Source organism: Echinops telfairi, unplaced genomic scaffold, assembly GCF_000313985.2.
Source record: "Echinops telfairi isolate 266 unplaced genomic scaffold, ASM31398v2 ScPeMD7_11;HRSCAF=52, whole genome shotgun sequence".
Classification (NCBI taxonomy): Eukaryota; Metazoa; Chordata; class Mammalia; order Afrosoricida; family Tenrecidae; genus Echinops; species Echinops telfairi.
This window is the reverse complement of record NW_022103908.1, coordinates 39,355,579-39,373,024: the sequence shown is the minus strand read 5'-3', so window position 1 is coordinate 39,373,024 and position 17,446 is coordinate 39,355,579. Positions and strand designations below refer to the sequence as shown.

At 44.3% G+C, this 17,446-nt stretch overlaps 1 protein-coding gene across 1 annotated transcript in view; it reads right to left on the bottom strand.

The window, feature by feature from the left end:
* LOC101663098 (two pore channel protein 2-like) overlaps positions 1-17,446 on the bottom strand; it is a 65,135-nt gene that overhangs the window by 15,354 nt on the left and 32,335 nt on the right. Inside the window, exons 6-10 of the mRNA XM_045287195.1 lie at positions 7,765-7,881; positions 7,549-7,667; positions 7,284-7,385; positions 4,183-4,309; positions 2,060-2,261 (exon numbers count right to left, since the gene is read on the bottom strand). Of these exons, the coding sequence (XP_045143130.1) occupies positions 2,060-2,261; positions 4,183-4,309; positions 7,284-7,385; positions 7,549-7,667; positions 7,765-7,881 (667 nt within the window). The remainder of the gene's footprint in view (positions 1-2,059; positions 2,262-4,182; positions 4,310-7,283; positions 7,386-7,548; positions 7,668-7,764; positions 7,882-17,446) is intronic.

Sequence of the window (17,446 nt, the reverse complement as noted above, 5' to 3'; positions counted from 1 at the left end):
AACATCTGCAGGCTTGCTGGTTTTGAACTTCTGACATGTTGGTTAGCTGCCTAACGTGTAACCACTATGCTATCATGACTCCAATAAGTACGATGGACCACTGTCAAAAACAATGCCTCTCGCTCCGGAAGGCGCAATGTGCGGCATGGTCTTGACATGGCTTTCAGCTGTGACTGTTCTCGGCTCATGGGACATCACTCTTGGATACAGTCAGACCATGGCTTGCCTCTTGCTCAGCCTCGTCTGCTCCCTGGCCACTGACCAGTCTCCTCCAGTAACTCTTTCAGATGTTGTTCTAACCAGGATCAGAGTCCATACCCAAACAGAACCACAAGTCTGCAACACTTCCATTGTCTTTAGGAAGTCCACTGTCATTGTGGCATGAGTCTTTTCTACTCAGATCTTCATTGGTGCACTCCCAAACGTTGTGGGATTGCCCCAAAGAATGATTCCTTCTTGCTTAAGTTATCCATGGAATGATACCCTCGAATAAATGAGGGGCGTGGGACGTTTTTGGGCATGCTCAGGTAAGAGCTGCCCAGCTGTCAGACTCACAACATGGGAACTGCTGTCCAAACATTGAAAGCAGTCATCTTCCCACTGGAGAAGGGTTTGTCAATAGAACAAGGAAACATTGTTCACCCAGAGATGTCTTTTCTGGCTGAGTAGAAGATGATAGGTGTCAAGATGACACAATGACCAACAAAGGTCTTGAGACCTGCCCACCCACCCCACCCCCGCTCCTAGCTTCTTTTAAAGCAATCGAGGAATACACTTCACAGAACAAGATGCACAGAGATGGAAAGGCCCTAATGCTCATGGGAGCAGCAGTCAAGCAATCAAACGATGTGTTGCATTGGATAAACCGGCTACACAAGACCCCCTTAAAGTGTCAAAAAGCAAGAAAGTGACTTTAAGGCAGCCGTTCTCAACCTGTGGGTCACGACCCCTTTGGGGGTCAAACGACCCTTTCACAGGGGTTGCCCGATTCATAACAGTAACAAAATTACAGTTATGACGTATCAATGAAAATAATTTTATGGTTGGGGGGTCCCCACAACATGAGGAAGTGTATTAAGGGTCGTGGCATTAGGAAGGCTGAGAACCACTGCTTTAATGACTAAGGTGCGCTTGACCCAAGCCATGGAATTTCCAGTTGCCTCACATGCACGTGAAAGCTGGACTTACATAAAGAAGACCGAAGAAGAACGGATGCGTCTGCGTTACGGTGCTGGCAAAGAACATGGAAAGCACGAAGACGGACAAGAGAACACAAATCTGTGCTGGGAGAAGGAAGCCAGGGTGCTCCTTGGAGCCAGGATGGCAAGACTTTGTCTCACCCATGTGGGACATGTCATCAGGAGAAGCCAGTGCCCGGGGAAGGACATCATGCTTGCTGAGGGGGAGGGGCAGCGGCAAAGGGGGCGGCCCTTGACAAGATGGATTGCCCCAGTGACTACACCACGGGCTCAAACAGAAGAACAATGGTGAGACGGCGCAGGGCCCAGCGGTGTGTGCTCGTCGGACAGAGGGTCTGTGAGTCAGAGCGGACTCCATGGTACCTGACACCACCAAGAGGTGCTTCAAGGTCTCCACCGTCGGAATGATGCAGACGTGGCAGTGAAACATCACAGAGGAGTCCTCAAAAGCAGATGGAGACTCTGCACTGAAGTGCCACCGCACAGCGGCCCAGGGCAGGGCTTGGGAGCAGGAGCTCCAAAGGGAACCCCAGCACCTCCTCATGTTCTAGGTCAGTGCGATTCATTGCCAGCGGAAAGTACCAAAATACACTTTGCTTGGATGGTTTAGGGGGGAAATATTCTTAAAGTACCTCAGCTAGCCAAAAGGTTGGAGGTTTGAGGCCACCCCGGAGCACCTCAAAAGAAAGACCTGGAGAGCCACTTCCCAGAATCTGGGCCTTGAAAGCCTCCAGAGCACAGGACTGCGGTGGCTCGGAGTCAACCTGACAGCAATGAAAGTGGCTGGACCCATAGCCTGCAGGGCAGCCCAGTTGGCAGCACGCGAGGAAGACGAACTTTAGAGGGCCAAGGCTCCTTACCGACGTGTCCCTTCTGTCCCTCGTCGGAGATCCTCAAAAGGAGCTCCAGGTGGGAGCTGCTGATGTCTGGCACCACGACCTTTGTCAGCCGCCTCCACTCGGCCTCCTTGACCACAAACTCGGCGCCCACCTTGACTTTCAGGAGGTTGAAAGCCTCGACCATCTTGTAATGTTTCAGGTAGACCAGCTTTCGAATCTCGTTCTTAGAAGCCAAACAAAACAGAATACAACAGCTGAATGTTTTCTTTCTCTTTCTCTCTCTCCTTCCTTCCTTCCTTCCTTTCTTCCTTCCTTTTTAAGAGAACGTTTCCAGAAAGCTTCATTCCTTGACTCCCAACATTCTAAGGTCATTGGCATGCCAAGACATCAGGAATGGGTCTGCTAGAAATCAAGGTGTATGATCCCTCTCCAGCCCCAGGGATATTGCACTAATCCCTCTCTGCACCAGGAGAAAGGCTGGCTTTCTACTCCTGTAAAGAGTTACAGTCTCAGAAACTCGCAGGGGCGGTTCTGCCCTGTCCTAGAGGATCCTGATGAGTCCCAATCGACCCCAGGGCAGTGTTGGGTGGGGGTTCTCTGCATCACCAGAACGCACCTTACCACATTGAAACGGTAGCACGTGAGGACAATCTATGCGGCGAAAACAAAGCCTTAGGAGGCAGATGGTTCCCAACTTTGCCCAGCAGGGAGGAGAGATTCCATAGAGGCTGGGAATCAGGCAGGCTGCTGATAGAAGGAGCCCAGCAGGGAGACGGAAGACAGATCCACCGGTAAGGAGAGAGGAGGCGACAGGATGCCAGGAAGTGACACCAAGCGAGAAGTGGTCCAGAAAGACGTGGCTGAGGAAAGGAAGGAGAGTTGGGGCTGCCTGGAGCTGTCATCCAGCCTGACCACATGGAAACTTCCAGAAGGGGAGACAAGCCAAACAGCGTTCCTCCAGTGACAGTCGGTCCTCCACCTTGAGGGATGTCCCCACGCTCAACGCATTGCCATCACGTCATTGATAACACAGCTGCACCGTCTTAATCCTCTAGAAACCTCTATGGTGGCTGGTCCAGGAGATGTGTTTAACATACTTGCTGGCTGACCCGTGTAGCAGGCAGACTATGAACGTCTGAGGTGCGGGGGCCCAAAGAAATCCTTCCTTTGGGGGAAGGGCGGGAGCAGAGCAGCCATGAAACAGGAGAGGAGGCACAGCGACACACATGCAGGGACTGTAGTTTCCACCCAGGAAGAGGAAGTCCGGAGTCGCGGGGCCTCTAGGAGGCCTGGCCCCAGTCAGGAGCAGCCCAGGCTCTGTGGCACATAGAAGCCTCCAGACCTGGGGACTGTGGACTCCTCTCAGGCCCAGTTTGGCCAAATCTCAGTCTGCCTCAGCACCGCCTTCTCCTTAGCTGCAAGGAAGCTTTCCTTAACAGTTTGTTTTTGTTTAGTTTCTCTCTCTTTTTAACATGTCTTCTGCTGTTAACACCCTTAAACAAGGAAAAACAGAAGGCACTCAAAAGAGGGAAGGATCAAATGCTCTTGGCTGTGTTTCCCTTAAAGAAAAACCCCCTTTGGGGGAGGGGTCTCTATACAATCAGAAGTATGACCGGAGGCCTGGGTCAGTGGCTGGCTGTAGAAGGAGGTCAGTTTGGTATCTGGGATGTCCCTGTGGATGTCAGGATCCATCTACCCCAGACCCTCAGGGCCTCTAGCCACCCAACACTTCCCGGGACTCTCCAGACAGAAACCCAGCGGGCAGGTGGCAGGGGAAAGACTGCTGGCTTCCAGGCTTTTCTGTTTCTGCTTCCGGGGGAAAGGCAGATGCAGTCTGGAGGAAGACATCCTCAGCCCTCAATTGCACACAAACCTTTGAAGGGCCATGAGTTCTTTGATGAGTTAAGACTAAAGGGAAGGACACAGGTCTGACGCTGCCCTGGCTCCATCTCTGCCCGTCAGCATCTCTTCAGACAGGCGTCAGAGCTCTCCTGAAGACATGCAAGGAATTTCCCTGCTTCGCATGAGGACACAGAACCAGCCTCCAGAGCCACCAAGGTCAATACAGCAAAGGGGATTATGAATACTTAGCACATGCCCTGCCCCTGCCCCGCCCCAGCTCCCAGTTCACTGGTGCTAGATACCTTTAAGTGCTTCCGGTAATTGTTGTAGACCACGGCCAGAAAGACGGACATGAAGATGTAGGTATTGATGATGATGTACGTTATAAAGTACAAAGAATACCAACGATTGAAGTCATAGGCCGGCATCCTGAAAGAAAGCAACGGCCACACTGTTTCATGGTTTTCACACCCGTTTCCTCACGACAGTCCACTGACTTGGACAGGACCCCACGTGCATGGTCTGTGGACACGAGGGTGGGAAACCTTTCCTTCACTCTACCTCTTTCCTGCGTGCTGGGCAATGGGGCCTCAGTGTTTGACACAGGAGGAGGGCAAAAAAGTGGGCGTGGGGACAGGGTAAGCTATTGGCTGGATAAGTTAAGCTTTTTTAGTACAAAAACAATGATCTGATATGTAAATCCCCACTGAATTCGCAATGAAAATCCCTTTTCTTAAAAAAGATAACTATACACACACACACACACACACATATATATATGCCATCACCAATCCTAACGTTAAACGGTCACTCAGCTCCATGCCTGCCCTTCAGATCTTCTCATGGAGGTGCCAAGCTCCAGAGCAGGGGGACTTTGGAAACCACCCACCCCAATCTCCTCCCTGGATTTTCCTGAATGGAGGCCTTGGAGGGAAAGGGCTTGCCCAGAGTAACAGAGGGAACCAGAAATGTGCCTTAAATTTGTACTCAAAGCTGAGCATGGGGCACCAGATGCCTTTGGTGGGGGCCGGCTAGTGTCCCACCCACAGTGGGACAAGGAGAAGGGGAAGGCAGTACCAATGGTCACATCAGGACAGAGGTGCACATCAGCAGTGATCACTCCACCTTCATGGAAACTGGTGGGTGATGCTGACACATCTGGGGCAGCACAGAGTCTGTGGGGCAGATCCAAGGGCACTGTGGTAGTTACATAATCTGGTGTCAACTTGAGACTGTTAAGAGTGAAGGGGTGGAGTCTGGCCTGTCAATCAGATCACAGCTTGATGACCTCATTTGGAAGCACAATGGAGATAAACAGCTCACTGGGAGGTCAGACCCACATTCTCTGCTTCATCTTCCAGCTGACAAGCCACAGGGAGCTATTCTGATGGAGCCAAAGCCCAGGAGTTGGAGGAGCCACGTGGAGACCCACGCCAGCACTGAGATGCTTCCACCACCACTGGATCCACAAGACTTTCCACCCACTGGCCTGCCATCTTCCTGCATTCAGCGTCATTGCATGTATTGTGTGAGTCTGAAGAGGAATTTTTAGACTGGTATCAGACATATGGGCTAATATCAGACATATGGACTTGATCTGGACTGAGCCGGAATGTTTTCTTACTAAACAATTACTCTTTGATATAAAGCTCTCTCTTACACATATATGAGTGTCCTGGATTTGTCTTTCTAGACAACCTAGATTGACACAGGCACCCAAGGGCGTGGGGCAGGACAGCTCCCTTGCTTTTGCCAGGGCCAGGCCTGAGAGTGAGCAACCACCACCGCCAAGCTGACCCAAAGAACCAGTAACAAACAAACTCCTGGCCACAGAGTCCCCCCCGACTCCTGGCCACCCCACGTGCTATAGCACAGAACGGCTTCACAGGGTTTTCTTGGCTGTAACCTCTAGGAAAGCAGAGTGCCAGGCCTTTCCTTCCTTTCATGGTGCTGCTGGGGGAGGTCAAACTGTCAATCTTAAGGTCAACCGTTGAGTTCTAGCCTTCAGGGCTACCCATGGACCTGCAGCTAAGAGGAGGACAGAAAGACTGCCCCCTCCTCAGAAGTGCATTATTCGATGAGATTTGAATTACTGTCACTTAGAGCTCTGTCTACTCTCTAAACCTGAGGGCTAACTGCTCATAACAACACTGTGTACTACTGCATCTCTATGAACAAGGTAAATCTGTAGGAAGAAAGGCATAGGACCTACCACGCAAGGTGTTCTTCCAAAGCTATGCCCATATGTGTAAAGAATTGGCATGTGAGGTGTGGGAAGGCACTGGGAAAATGGGAAGTGGGAGATGATGCCATTTTACATCTCCTCCCTGTTACACTGACCCAGAAAACCACATTACTACTTAGGAGACATGATTTCTTGACAAAAGTATATTTGGTATAAAAACTGAAGACTCAAAGCCTAGAGTCTAGAGAAGGTAGCTCAAATACTTGTTGTTTCTCAAAAGATGTCTCCTGTTGCTTCCCATTTTCAAAGGATTCTGCAAAGCTTCATGTTACATAGGTCAGGCGGTCTGTCCCTGGTGTGAGGTCCCTGGGTGGTGCAAATGGTTCCTGCTCTCAACAGCAAAGTGGAACGTGGAGGGTTCAGTCCCACCAGTGGGGCCTGAGAACAGAGGCCTTCCAAGAACCCAGCCACCGAAAACTCTCGGGGCGCGCACACACACGTGCACATGCATGCACACACATGTGCGCGCACACACCGCACACGGTCTTCTCATTGGCAAAGGTTTTCTTTTTCATTTAACTTGGGCAAACATCTTGTATCCTTCCTTTTTTCAGTTTTTTAAAACAATGAGTATTAAATCCATTCCAACTCCTAGTGACCCTATAGGACAGAGTAGAACTAGCCCTCCCCTCCCCCTGCACGGGTTTGTGAGGCTGTAAATCTTCACATATATCTTACACATATGGGCATAACTTTGGAAGAACACCTTGCGTGGTAGGTCCCAATGCCTTTCTTCCTACAGATTTACCTTGTTCGTAAAGATGCAGTAGTACACAGTGTTGTTATGAGCAGTTTTTTAAAACAATCAAGAGAAAAAATCTCTGCTTTTCTCTTTCAGCACTGTAAGTTGTTAGAAGGAGCAGCTCTGGTGGCAGACTGGGTTATGCATTGGGTTGCTAAACACAAAGTTGGTCGTTTGAACCCACCAGCCGCCCTCTGGAAGAAAGACCAGGCTTTCTGTTCCTGTGAAGATTTACAGCCTCACAAACCCACGCAGGGGGAGGGGAGGGCTCGTTCGACTCTGTCCTATGGGGTCACTAGGAGTTGGAATGGATTTGATGGCAGTGCGGGTTTTTTGAGTGTTAGGAAAAGGCTGCTTTCAATCAAGTGAACTTGGCTGAAGTGAAGTTCGTAAACGTGAAGCAGGGCTTTAAGTACATGACATCCGGGCTGTTTGCAGTGGTCACCAGCACGTAGAGGTCAAATATTATCTCCAGGATGTTCGTAAAGTAGGGAGATCCTTCCACTGTCTTAAGACCCCTAAAGAGGAACCAAAAACACAAGGTCAAAAATAAAGGACGTTGTGGTTTCCGTTTTCCAGAGCATTCTTGGAGGGTTGCATAGGAAGATCACCTCTGGTGACAGATCCTGCCACCCGAAGGCTTTCCCTAAATGTGGGAATCTTCTAGAGAATTGTGCTCACCGATCTCCAAAGAGCTTCAAGGCCATCAGGGAAAATATCAGCATGTTGAACATAAACAAAAGGAAGACGTAGAGGATATCGGGCAGAGTGTTCCGGATGCTTCGGAAAGCTCTTCGGATCTGCAAAGACAGAGCTCAATTTCATTCACAAGAAATGCGTTCATTTTCTGCAGAAACTGAAAACCAAACCACCCGGTGTCCTCTGTTGTATCCTTACCTGCCGACTTTCAGGGAAGTTAATGAGGAAGACTGGCCTTAAGGCCCTTGACCACCTGACGCTGTGGATGTTAATAGCTTCCAGGGATCCGTAGACAATCAGGTCGACCAAGGTCAGCTGTGAGAGACGTGGGACAGGCATGTCAGAACAGCACTGCTGACGGGCAAAGGAAGTGACAAGGCAGGTGCCCAAAAGAAAGGTCACAATGTGTTAAATGATCACACAAATCTGACGAACTGCACAATCCCAATCTGGTTAACATCATGGCGTTGACCGTAGCTAGCATTTGAGTTATCAGCATGCATCGTATAATAAATGCCACTTGTGATGATTCCGTTAGCTACCACCACACCCTAAGGTGAGCACTATTCCTAACCAAACTTCCTGTAAGTGGGGAAGTTTGAGCACAGAAGGTAAGCGCCGAGCTCCTGGTCACACCGCTGCTAAGGACAGACTGGGGCTGGGACCCTGGCTGTCTGTCTGCCATCAGAGCCCTTGCTGTTAACGACATTGTTCACAAGCTTCCACGGGATAGCTTCAATTTAGCGTGTAAAATGGAGGAAGGCTAGCTTAATAACCAAAGTTAGCATATTTAGAATACAGAAAAATCCTTACCAATGTCAGGTTTGTTGTCACCTGGGGAGAGGGAAAAAGAGAAACCTATTGCATTTTAGAAAAATGTAGGTCAAAAAAGGAAGAATCCAATATTTTAACTATGGGCTCAGGGAACACGGCCCACCCCATAACACACACAGGAAGATCTCCTCAGCAGCCATGGCAGAGGCCCCACCAAGAGGGAAGTTCTGTGCTCCTGGAGGCCAGAAAAACAATTTAAAAGTAAAGTGCACCCCAGTTTCTTAGAGTTGGAGGCCAGCAATCCTCGCCAGCTGGTATAGACTCCCCTTCACCATTACCCAGCAGCAAGAGCCACTTCTGTGCACTCCCCTGCCTCTATCCAAGACCACCCAGTCAAACCTCTTGCCCCTCTGGTCTATGGGGGCCCTGGGTGGATAGCAGGCCATGTAGGCAGCTTGGTGCATGCACCCTCACACCCCCAGAAACATTTCCCCCAATTTTTTCTTTCTTTCTTCATTCTCCAGAATTTTTTCTCCCCATATGTCCCCCCTTCTCCCCAATATGGTAAACGCATGCTAACCCAAACACTGCCAAAAGATGAGAAATCCCGACCTAAACTGCAGTTTTATTTATTTTTGTCTTTTTTTTGTTTTTAATTTCCCACTTACTTCCTTATACCAAAGGTCGCCCACTCCCCACCCCAGATAAGCACACCTCCCAGACAGGCACAAACATACTTGCAGGTCCAGGACCACCCACTCAAACCAGGCTTGTTTGTTTGTTTGTTTGTTTGTTTGTTTGTTTGTTTGTTTGTTTGAATCAAGTGCCCCTACCCCTCTTGGAGGGCACATGGGCATGCTACTATACCAACAAAATTCCACATCCACACGCAAGCCAAGCCCCACCCTGTCGTTTGTTTTTCTTCTCTTCTCTGCACATTTGAACGGTTTCCTCCTTTTCCTTCTTGTTCTTTGCTCTCTTCTTTTCCTTCTTTCCTGAATTCTACTCCCACTCCCTAAATACATATGTTCATAAATCTTCTGGGTCTGGTCTACTTGTGTATACTTTTCTCCTGCTCCAACCACTGTCTCTTTCTGCTACCTCTCTCCTTTTCCTCGTGAACTACATCCAGGATAGCTATTCATTCATATTACATCTCTTAAAATACATTTCCCATTAATTTTACAAACTTTTGGTCCTCTTTATATTATTATATTATTACTTTTATTTTACGCTCTTTTCTTTCCTCTTATCTTCCCCACTTACCCATCTCTTTCCTTTTTTCTCTATTTTCCTACCATGTGTTTTATAATTCCTATTAGACCTCTCCCCTGTAACTCAATCATGTTACTGCCCGTACATGACCCAGTAGCCCACACACCACTAATAGCTGCACCACAAGGCAGAGACCCAATAGTCAGCCACAGTAAAACACCCACATTCAAGAAAATCAAACACAAACACAAACCAAAAATCAGCCAAATTCAATGGAATACTTTCAAAAGGAGGTCTTAGAATTACCAGAAATAGAATTCAGAAGAAGGGCGTTTAGGTGCCTTCAAGAGAGAAAATACACATGAGAACTGCAAAAGAAATCGAGACACTAGAAACCCTACACTAAAAGGAATACCAAAATATGAACAACATGATAAGCTCTTTTGGTCTGAATTAGACAAGGTAAAAGACCCGAATAATAGAATGGAAGAAAAGGAAAATAAATGCAGTAAACTCAAAGACAATTACTGTGACTACAAACAACAGGAGAAACAATTTTTTTTAAAAGCAAAGGAATTCAAATAGTCTAAGAATAATGTGCCACAGTACCAAATGAAACAACCTACATGGTATCAGGATCCCAGAGCATGAAGAAACAAACAAAACGTTTACAGAGACAATAGTACAAGAAATCATGGAAGAAAATGCCCCCAACATGACAAATGAGAAGAAAATAACTACTCAAGAAGCTGGAAGAACTCCAAACAGGATAGATCCTAAGAGAACAGCGTCACCACCTGTCATACTCAAACTCCCCAATCTCAAGGAAAGGGAAAGGATCTTGAGGGCAGCGAGGGGAAAGAACAGTCACCTACAAAGAAAATCCGGCAAGGGTAAACTCAGACTTCTAAGCAGAAAGCACCCAAGCAAGAAGACAATGGTGACATTTGTCAAATCAGGAAAAACAAAACTGCAAACTAGGAATCCTATACCTAACAAAATTCTCCCTCAAATATGAGGGAAGATATAATTCCAGATGAGGAAAAGCTGAAGGAATTCCTAAAAATTAGGCCAGCATCATAAAAAATTATTATCCGGATCACTATGGACAAAGAATCAACAAGAGCAGCAGCCAAACCTGAAACCAACAAAGAGAACACCACCATTCAGAAACCAATACAGGGCAGTAACACTCAAAACAACCCAGACCAGAGTTGGGAAAAAGACACCAATGAAACCACACACAGAACAAGCAAAGCAAACAAACAAATACAGCAAAATGACAGAAACAGACCCACATATGTCAGTAAACACACTAAATGTCAATGGATTAAACACATCGATCAAAAACCAGAGAGCAATAGACTGGATTAGAAAACAAGATCCATTTATATGCTGCCGACAAGAGAAACACCTTAAATTCAAAGACAAACATAAACCAAAGGATGGAAAAAATTTACCCAGCAAAGCAACTATAAAAGAGCAGGGGCGGTGAGATAGTTTATTGTGCCAGCCTGGCCGATAAACACAAGTGGGATTAACTGAAGGGCAGAGAGATAAATGGCTCAGTGAGCCTTGCCTTTCTTGTCTCTCGCTCTTTGATCATCGGACCAGTGTGCGGCTGCCTTGCTTGTTCTGTGCCTCAATTTATAGGCTACACTACCTGTGGGACGCCTAGCCTGTGGACTGTGTCGCTGTAAGTTGAGGTCCCTTTAAGACATCTCTGGAGCTGGGGACTGGCAGTTGGGACTGGTGGTTGGTTGACAATTGGTGATCTGCCTTGCGGTTGGCTGCTGTGCTGAGATGGTCTAGCTCTCTCTATAAATAGAGGAAGATCTGGCAGCAGAAAAGACTTGAAGGACTGCTAGTCTCTCACAACTCTCTCTCACGGGAGTGAGTTGCACTGAGCCATTGGTACTGCTTTATAATTTAATTGTTCATTTCTTGTATTATATATCTATCTATGTGTATATAATTTAACCGTTCATTTCTTGTGTTATATATCTAATTATCTTTATAAATAAATATATAAAATTATCAGCCATCTGGTTTTATCTCTCTAGAGAATCCTGTCTAACACAGGCGGTAAGATTGACTTCAAGGTAAGATGGACTTCAAGGCAAACAACAAAATGAGAGACAAGAACCAACACTACATAATGATTACTGACATAATAGAACAGGAAGATATAATCATAATAAGTATATAAGCCCCCTCCCTTATGGGAGACCTTCAAAATATATAAATCAAATCCTCACAGAGTTGAAGAGAGAAATATCTCAATAATATAAGTGGAAGCCATCAATATATCATGCTCAAGATAAGGGAAAAAATAATAAAGAAACAGAAGAGCCAAGCAATACAATTAACCAGCTCAACCTCCTAGACATATACAAATTATTCTGCCTGAGAACACACTTTCCACTTTTCTCCCATACACAAGGTACATACTCTAGAATATACCACGGTAGGGCACAAAGCAAGCCGTAATAAATTCAGACACTGAGATCCTACAATCCATTTTCTCAAGTTACAACTCTATAAAACTGGAAATCAATAATAGAAAGAACAAGAACATAAAGCCAAACACATGGAGACTGAACAGCATACTACTGAAAATCTATTGAATAATAGATCAAATAAGGTATGAAATTAAGACGTTTCTTTAAACAAATGAGACTAATAGTACAACATATCAAAACTTTGGGACACAACAAAAATTGTCAGAGGGCAATTTATAACAATCAATGCACAAATAAAAAATAAATAAAAGAGGAGAAATCCAAAATCAGCACCTAACACAACACCTCCCACAATTAGAACAAAAGTAACCCTCCAACAACAGGTGAAAGGGAATCAGAAAGATCAGAGTAGAAATAAGTGAACCGCAAAACAGAAAACAATGGGAACATCAATGAAATAAGAAGTTGGTTCTTTGAAAGGATGAACAAAATTGACAAACTGCTGGCAAACTTAACAAAGAAAAAGAAAATGCAAATATCTAAAATTAGTGATGAAAAATGTGACATCAAAACAGATCCAAATGAAATAAAAACAAAGCACACACTACTATGAAATGCTATACCCCAAGTTTGAAAACCTAGAAGAAATTGATGACTACCTAGAAATACACCATCCATGCAAATTAACACAGACAGATGTAGAAAATCTCAACAGACTCAGAAGAAGAAACAGAGAAGAAAATCAGGAAACTTCCAACCAAAACAGCGCAGTACCTCATGGCTTCACAGGGGAATTCTACTAAGCATTCAGTAAAGAGCTGTCACCAATTCCCCACAAACTATTCTAGAATATAGAAAGGGAAAGCAAACCCCCAAACTCATTTTATGAAGCCAGCAAAACTCCGACACCCAAACCAGGCAAAGACCACCCCCACCTCCACCCCTACCTACCACCCAAAAACAGAAAACTACAGACCAGTGGCCCTCGTGACTATAGATGCAAAACTTCCCAACAAAATACTGGATACTGGAATCCAACAACATATCAAAAAATAATAATAATGCTCACTACGACCAAGTGGGATTCATACCAGGGATGCAAGAATGGTTCAACATTCAAAAATTAATCAATATAATCCAGCACATAAATAAAACAAAGAATGAAAACCACATGATCATAACAATAGAGACAGAAAAGGCATTTGATAATATCCAACACCCATTTCTGATAAAACACACAACAAAATAGGAATGTAAGGGAAATTTCTCAACATAATAAAGGCCATCTATGAGAAACCAAAGAGAATATCACACTTAACAGGGAAAAACTGAAAATATTTCCTCTGAGAACAAGAACCAGGCAAGGATTCCTCCTATCTCTACTCATGCCTCCTATCTCTATTCTGTTCAGTATCATGCTAGAGGTCTTAGCCAAAACCATTAGACAATTAAATAACAATAAAATAAGCCAGGGAAAATAACTAGGCAAAGAAAAAGTGAAACTATTTGCAGATGATAAAATTTTATATGTAGAAACTCCCAAGGATTCTGCTAAAAGATTGCTGGAAACAATTGAGGCATTTGGTAAAGTAAAATGATACAAGATTAACAAGCAGAGATCAGGAGAGTCCTGCATATCAGTGAAGAGAGCTCTGAAAAAGACATCAAGAAAATAACACTATCTACAATATCCACACAAAAGATTAAATACTTAGGAATAAACCTAACAAAAGAAATAAAAGGTCTGTACAAAGAAAACGACAGAGCACTATTACAAGAAACTAAAAGAGACCTACACAAATGGATACTATCCTGTGTTCATGGATAAGACTTAAAATTGTGAAAATATAAATACTACCCAAATCAATCTATGAATACAACACAATTCATGTCCAAATATCAACTTTATTCTTTCAGGAAAAATAAATGAAAAAAATTGTAACTTCATATGGAGAGGGAACAGTCCTAAGATAAGTAAATAACTCCTTAAAATGAAAAATGAAGTAGGAGGCTTCACACTTCTCAATCTCAAAACTTATTATACGGCCACAGTAGTCAAAACAGCCTGGAATTGGTACAGTGGTAGGTATAAAGACTAACAAAATAGAATAGAAAGCCCAGAAATAAATACATACATCGATAGGCAAGTGATTTCCAATACAGGATCAAAAAATGGATTAAATGGGAGAGAGACAGCCTCATCAACAAACAGTGCTGGCAAAACTCCATCTCCATTTATAGAACAATGAAACAGGAACCATAATTCCACATGCACAAAAATGAACTCAAGATGAATCAGAGATCTACATGTCAATCCCAGAGCTATAAGGACCACCAGTGAGCAAATGGAGACAAACTTACGGGCTCTATTGCATAGCATATACACTACCAAATATAAACAGGGAAGCACAGACAATGGAACAAAAATACAGACTGGGATCGACTTAAAATAAGACACTATTGTGCATCAGAAGGACTTCATCAAAAGGATAAAAAGAAAGCATAGGACTATGAAAAAATCTTAAGAATTACATAACGGACAAGGGATTAATTATTAAAATCTACTGAATTCTGCTGCGCCCCAATAATGAAAAAAAAAAGTAATGCGATTAAAAAGTTGGAAAATGACAGGGATAGTTCACCAAAAATGACACTCCAATGCACAATGACAACCACATAAAAAAATGCTCAGGATCTCTAACTATATGAAATGCAAATCAAAAATGACAATGAGATCTCACCTTATACCTGCAACAATAGCCCACATTAAAAAAAAAACCATCAAATGTTGGAGAGGATGTGGAGACATTAGAGTGCAAGCATGTGCAAACTTTGTGGAAAGCTATATGATGTTACCTAAAGCAACTGGGAACAGAAATACCATATGACAAAAGAAAGAGACTGAACACGAATAAACATATGTTCTCCCATGTTCCGCGCAGCACATTTTACAATAGCAAGAAACTGGAAGCAGTCCAAATGCTCATCGGTTAAGGAATAAATAAAGAAACTCTGGCACATGCACACAATGGAATATTATGCATCCCCCCGCCCCCCAAAAAACCAACCTGATGAAACGCTTTGTGACATGGACGGACCTGGAAACCATTATGCAGAACCAAATTAATCAATCACTAAAAAACAAACACTGTCTGAGATCACTCCCATAAGGAATAAGACCAAGACAGAAGCAGGCATCTCTTCTCAGGTCACGGAATCTACTAATCTGGTCTCCCGAGCAACAAGGTGCCAGGCGAATCCTCATGACCCATATACACCCATTTATTTGTACATCGCAAAAGCACTTTGTTAGAGGCTCCCTCAACTCAACTGGGGTCAGTTTTTCATGCTGGAGGCAGAAGGAGAAGATCAATTGGTTCCTGCCATATAACATAGTTCTACAGTTACTCCAAATCCACAGACACTCCTGCAAAAGATCTCAGTGAATCTTAATGGGAATGCAAGTCCAGATGTGGGGGAGGAAGAGCCATGTGTGTCTTCAAGAAGGCGATTTCACTTGTGTTGGTGGCAAACCAGGTGGGGCAACTTCCCATTGGGAAAAACACTTAGCATTCCTTCTAGAGACCCCAAGTGGAGAGTGCCCGAGTATTATGTTCCCAATTGCACACCTTTGACCTAGCTTCTATCAGGCCTTGGTGATACAGGCCAAGTGCTACAGACCAACAGAACTTTGGACTCTATCCTTTTGAAGTGTCCAATATCTTCCATAGGCCACACCAGAAGGATCCGATTTGGAAATCCTACTAAGTGAACTGAATGTTACCTTAAATCCATCCGTGGTATTTTAAAGGACATGAAACACTCCCTTGGATTTAAGACTGAAATGCCCTAGTGTGAGGAGAAGCAGTTGACTACTATCCCAAGGTTATGAATTTGGAAGTCACTGGACTTTTGTTCAAATCTCTTCTTTTGAGGGTGCCTAATAAATGGCAGCTGAAGGCTACAATATATTTGCTATTTTCGTACACTCTCTGCTTTTTATGACATGTCTACATCCCTCAGGCATAGCTCTGCCATTGTGAATGTATGCTAAAGTTTTGCCCTATTTCCAACCCTTACCGGTTGTGTAGTCGCTTAAGCTTTTTAATCTGTACCAGTCAACAATCCATGTATGTGGCACTTAGATGTTATGTCAACTTGAACCTGTGTAAAAGTGTACAGGTGGAGGCCAACCTGTCAATCAAGTCACAACCTGATGCTGTCTCCTTGGGAATGTGGCCTTTTCTATAAGAGAAATTGAGAAAATCTCTTCTTCTCTGACCACTTGCCCTCTCGCCTTGTTGGCACTTTGTGTCTGCCTCCAGGGGTGGCCTCATGTGGGCTGCCAACCGGGAGAGCTGTTAGTGACCTGTTCCCACAAACCCTGGATCCACATAGCCTGTACCTATAGCCTTTGATCTCCTTGCACCTCACTTAACCTTTCTGCATCACTGGCTTTTGGCTACGTGAATCTGAAGGGGATGTCAGCTAGGATCAGACCGTGGATTTGAGTTGAGCTAGACTGGGAAATCTTGATATAAAATTACTTCTCCACCTCTGTATATTGATATGTATCCTGGTTTTGCTTCTCTAGAGAATGCAGACTAATACAATGTGTTTCAGTCTAAAAACTTGTCCTATATACTTATATTTCCCTTTTCTAAACAATATTTTAAGATCTATACAATTGTATAAATGAATGATACTTTCAATAGAATTACCCCATGCCTCATGGGAATGATCCCCAATAAAATGATAATGATGTCTCTAAAGTGGACCAGGGACATATATAAACCATAGACATATGAATGAATTTTGAGCTCTCCCTAATCATAGCCCTACTTTAAGAATTCTCATTTCTTATGACACGGCCCTACTCAATACTTGCCCTTATGAAGAGATCACTGAAGATATGGGTGTTATAGCTAAGTGTGGTAAAGAAATCAGATGGTGCTCAGCTATCAGATAAAATAACATCTGGGGTCTTAAAAACTTGTTTCAAACCAGTAACCATCTAACGGAGGTATCAGCTAAGTCTACCCAGAAGAAGCACACCAGTCTGTGTGATCCAAGGATTGTAAACAATAAAATCCAGCGAAGAAAATAGTATCAGAGCTTATATTCTGAAAACCCAGTTTACAGAAGGCTATTAATCACAGTAGAAACCCAAAATCCATCTGCAGGGTCCCCACATGGATTAAATTTACAATGAATCCCTTCTGACTATAGTTCAGGGATGTGAATGCCCTTGCTATCAGAAAAGAGCCCTGTAAAGTTGATTGTGGCAGATGTAGCTAGGTTAAAATGTAACACCTTATCATTTAATCTCCTTTTGACCAATGTTCTAATTTGTTCCAGTTTTTTATTTTCTGCTTTCTTTTCAACTGTTTTCCTCTGTTTTATTTTGTCATTATTGTTGGTTTTCATTT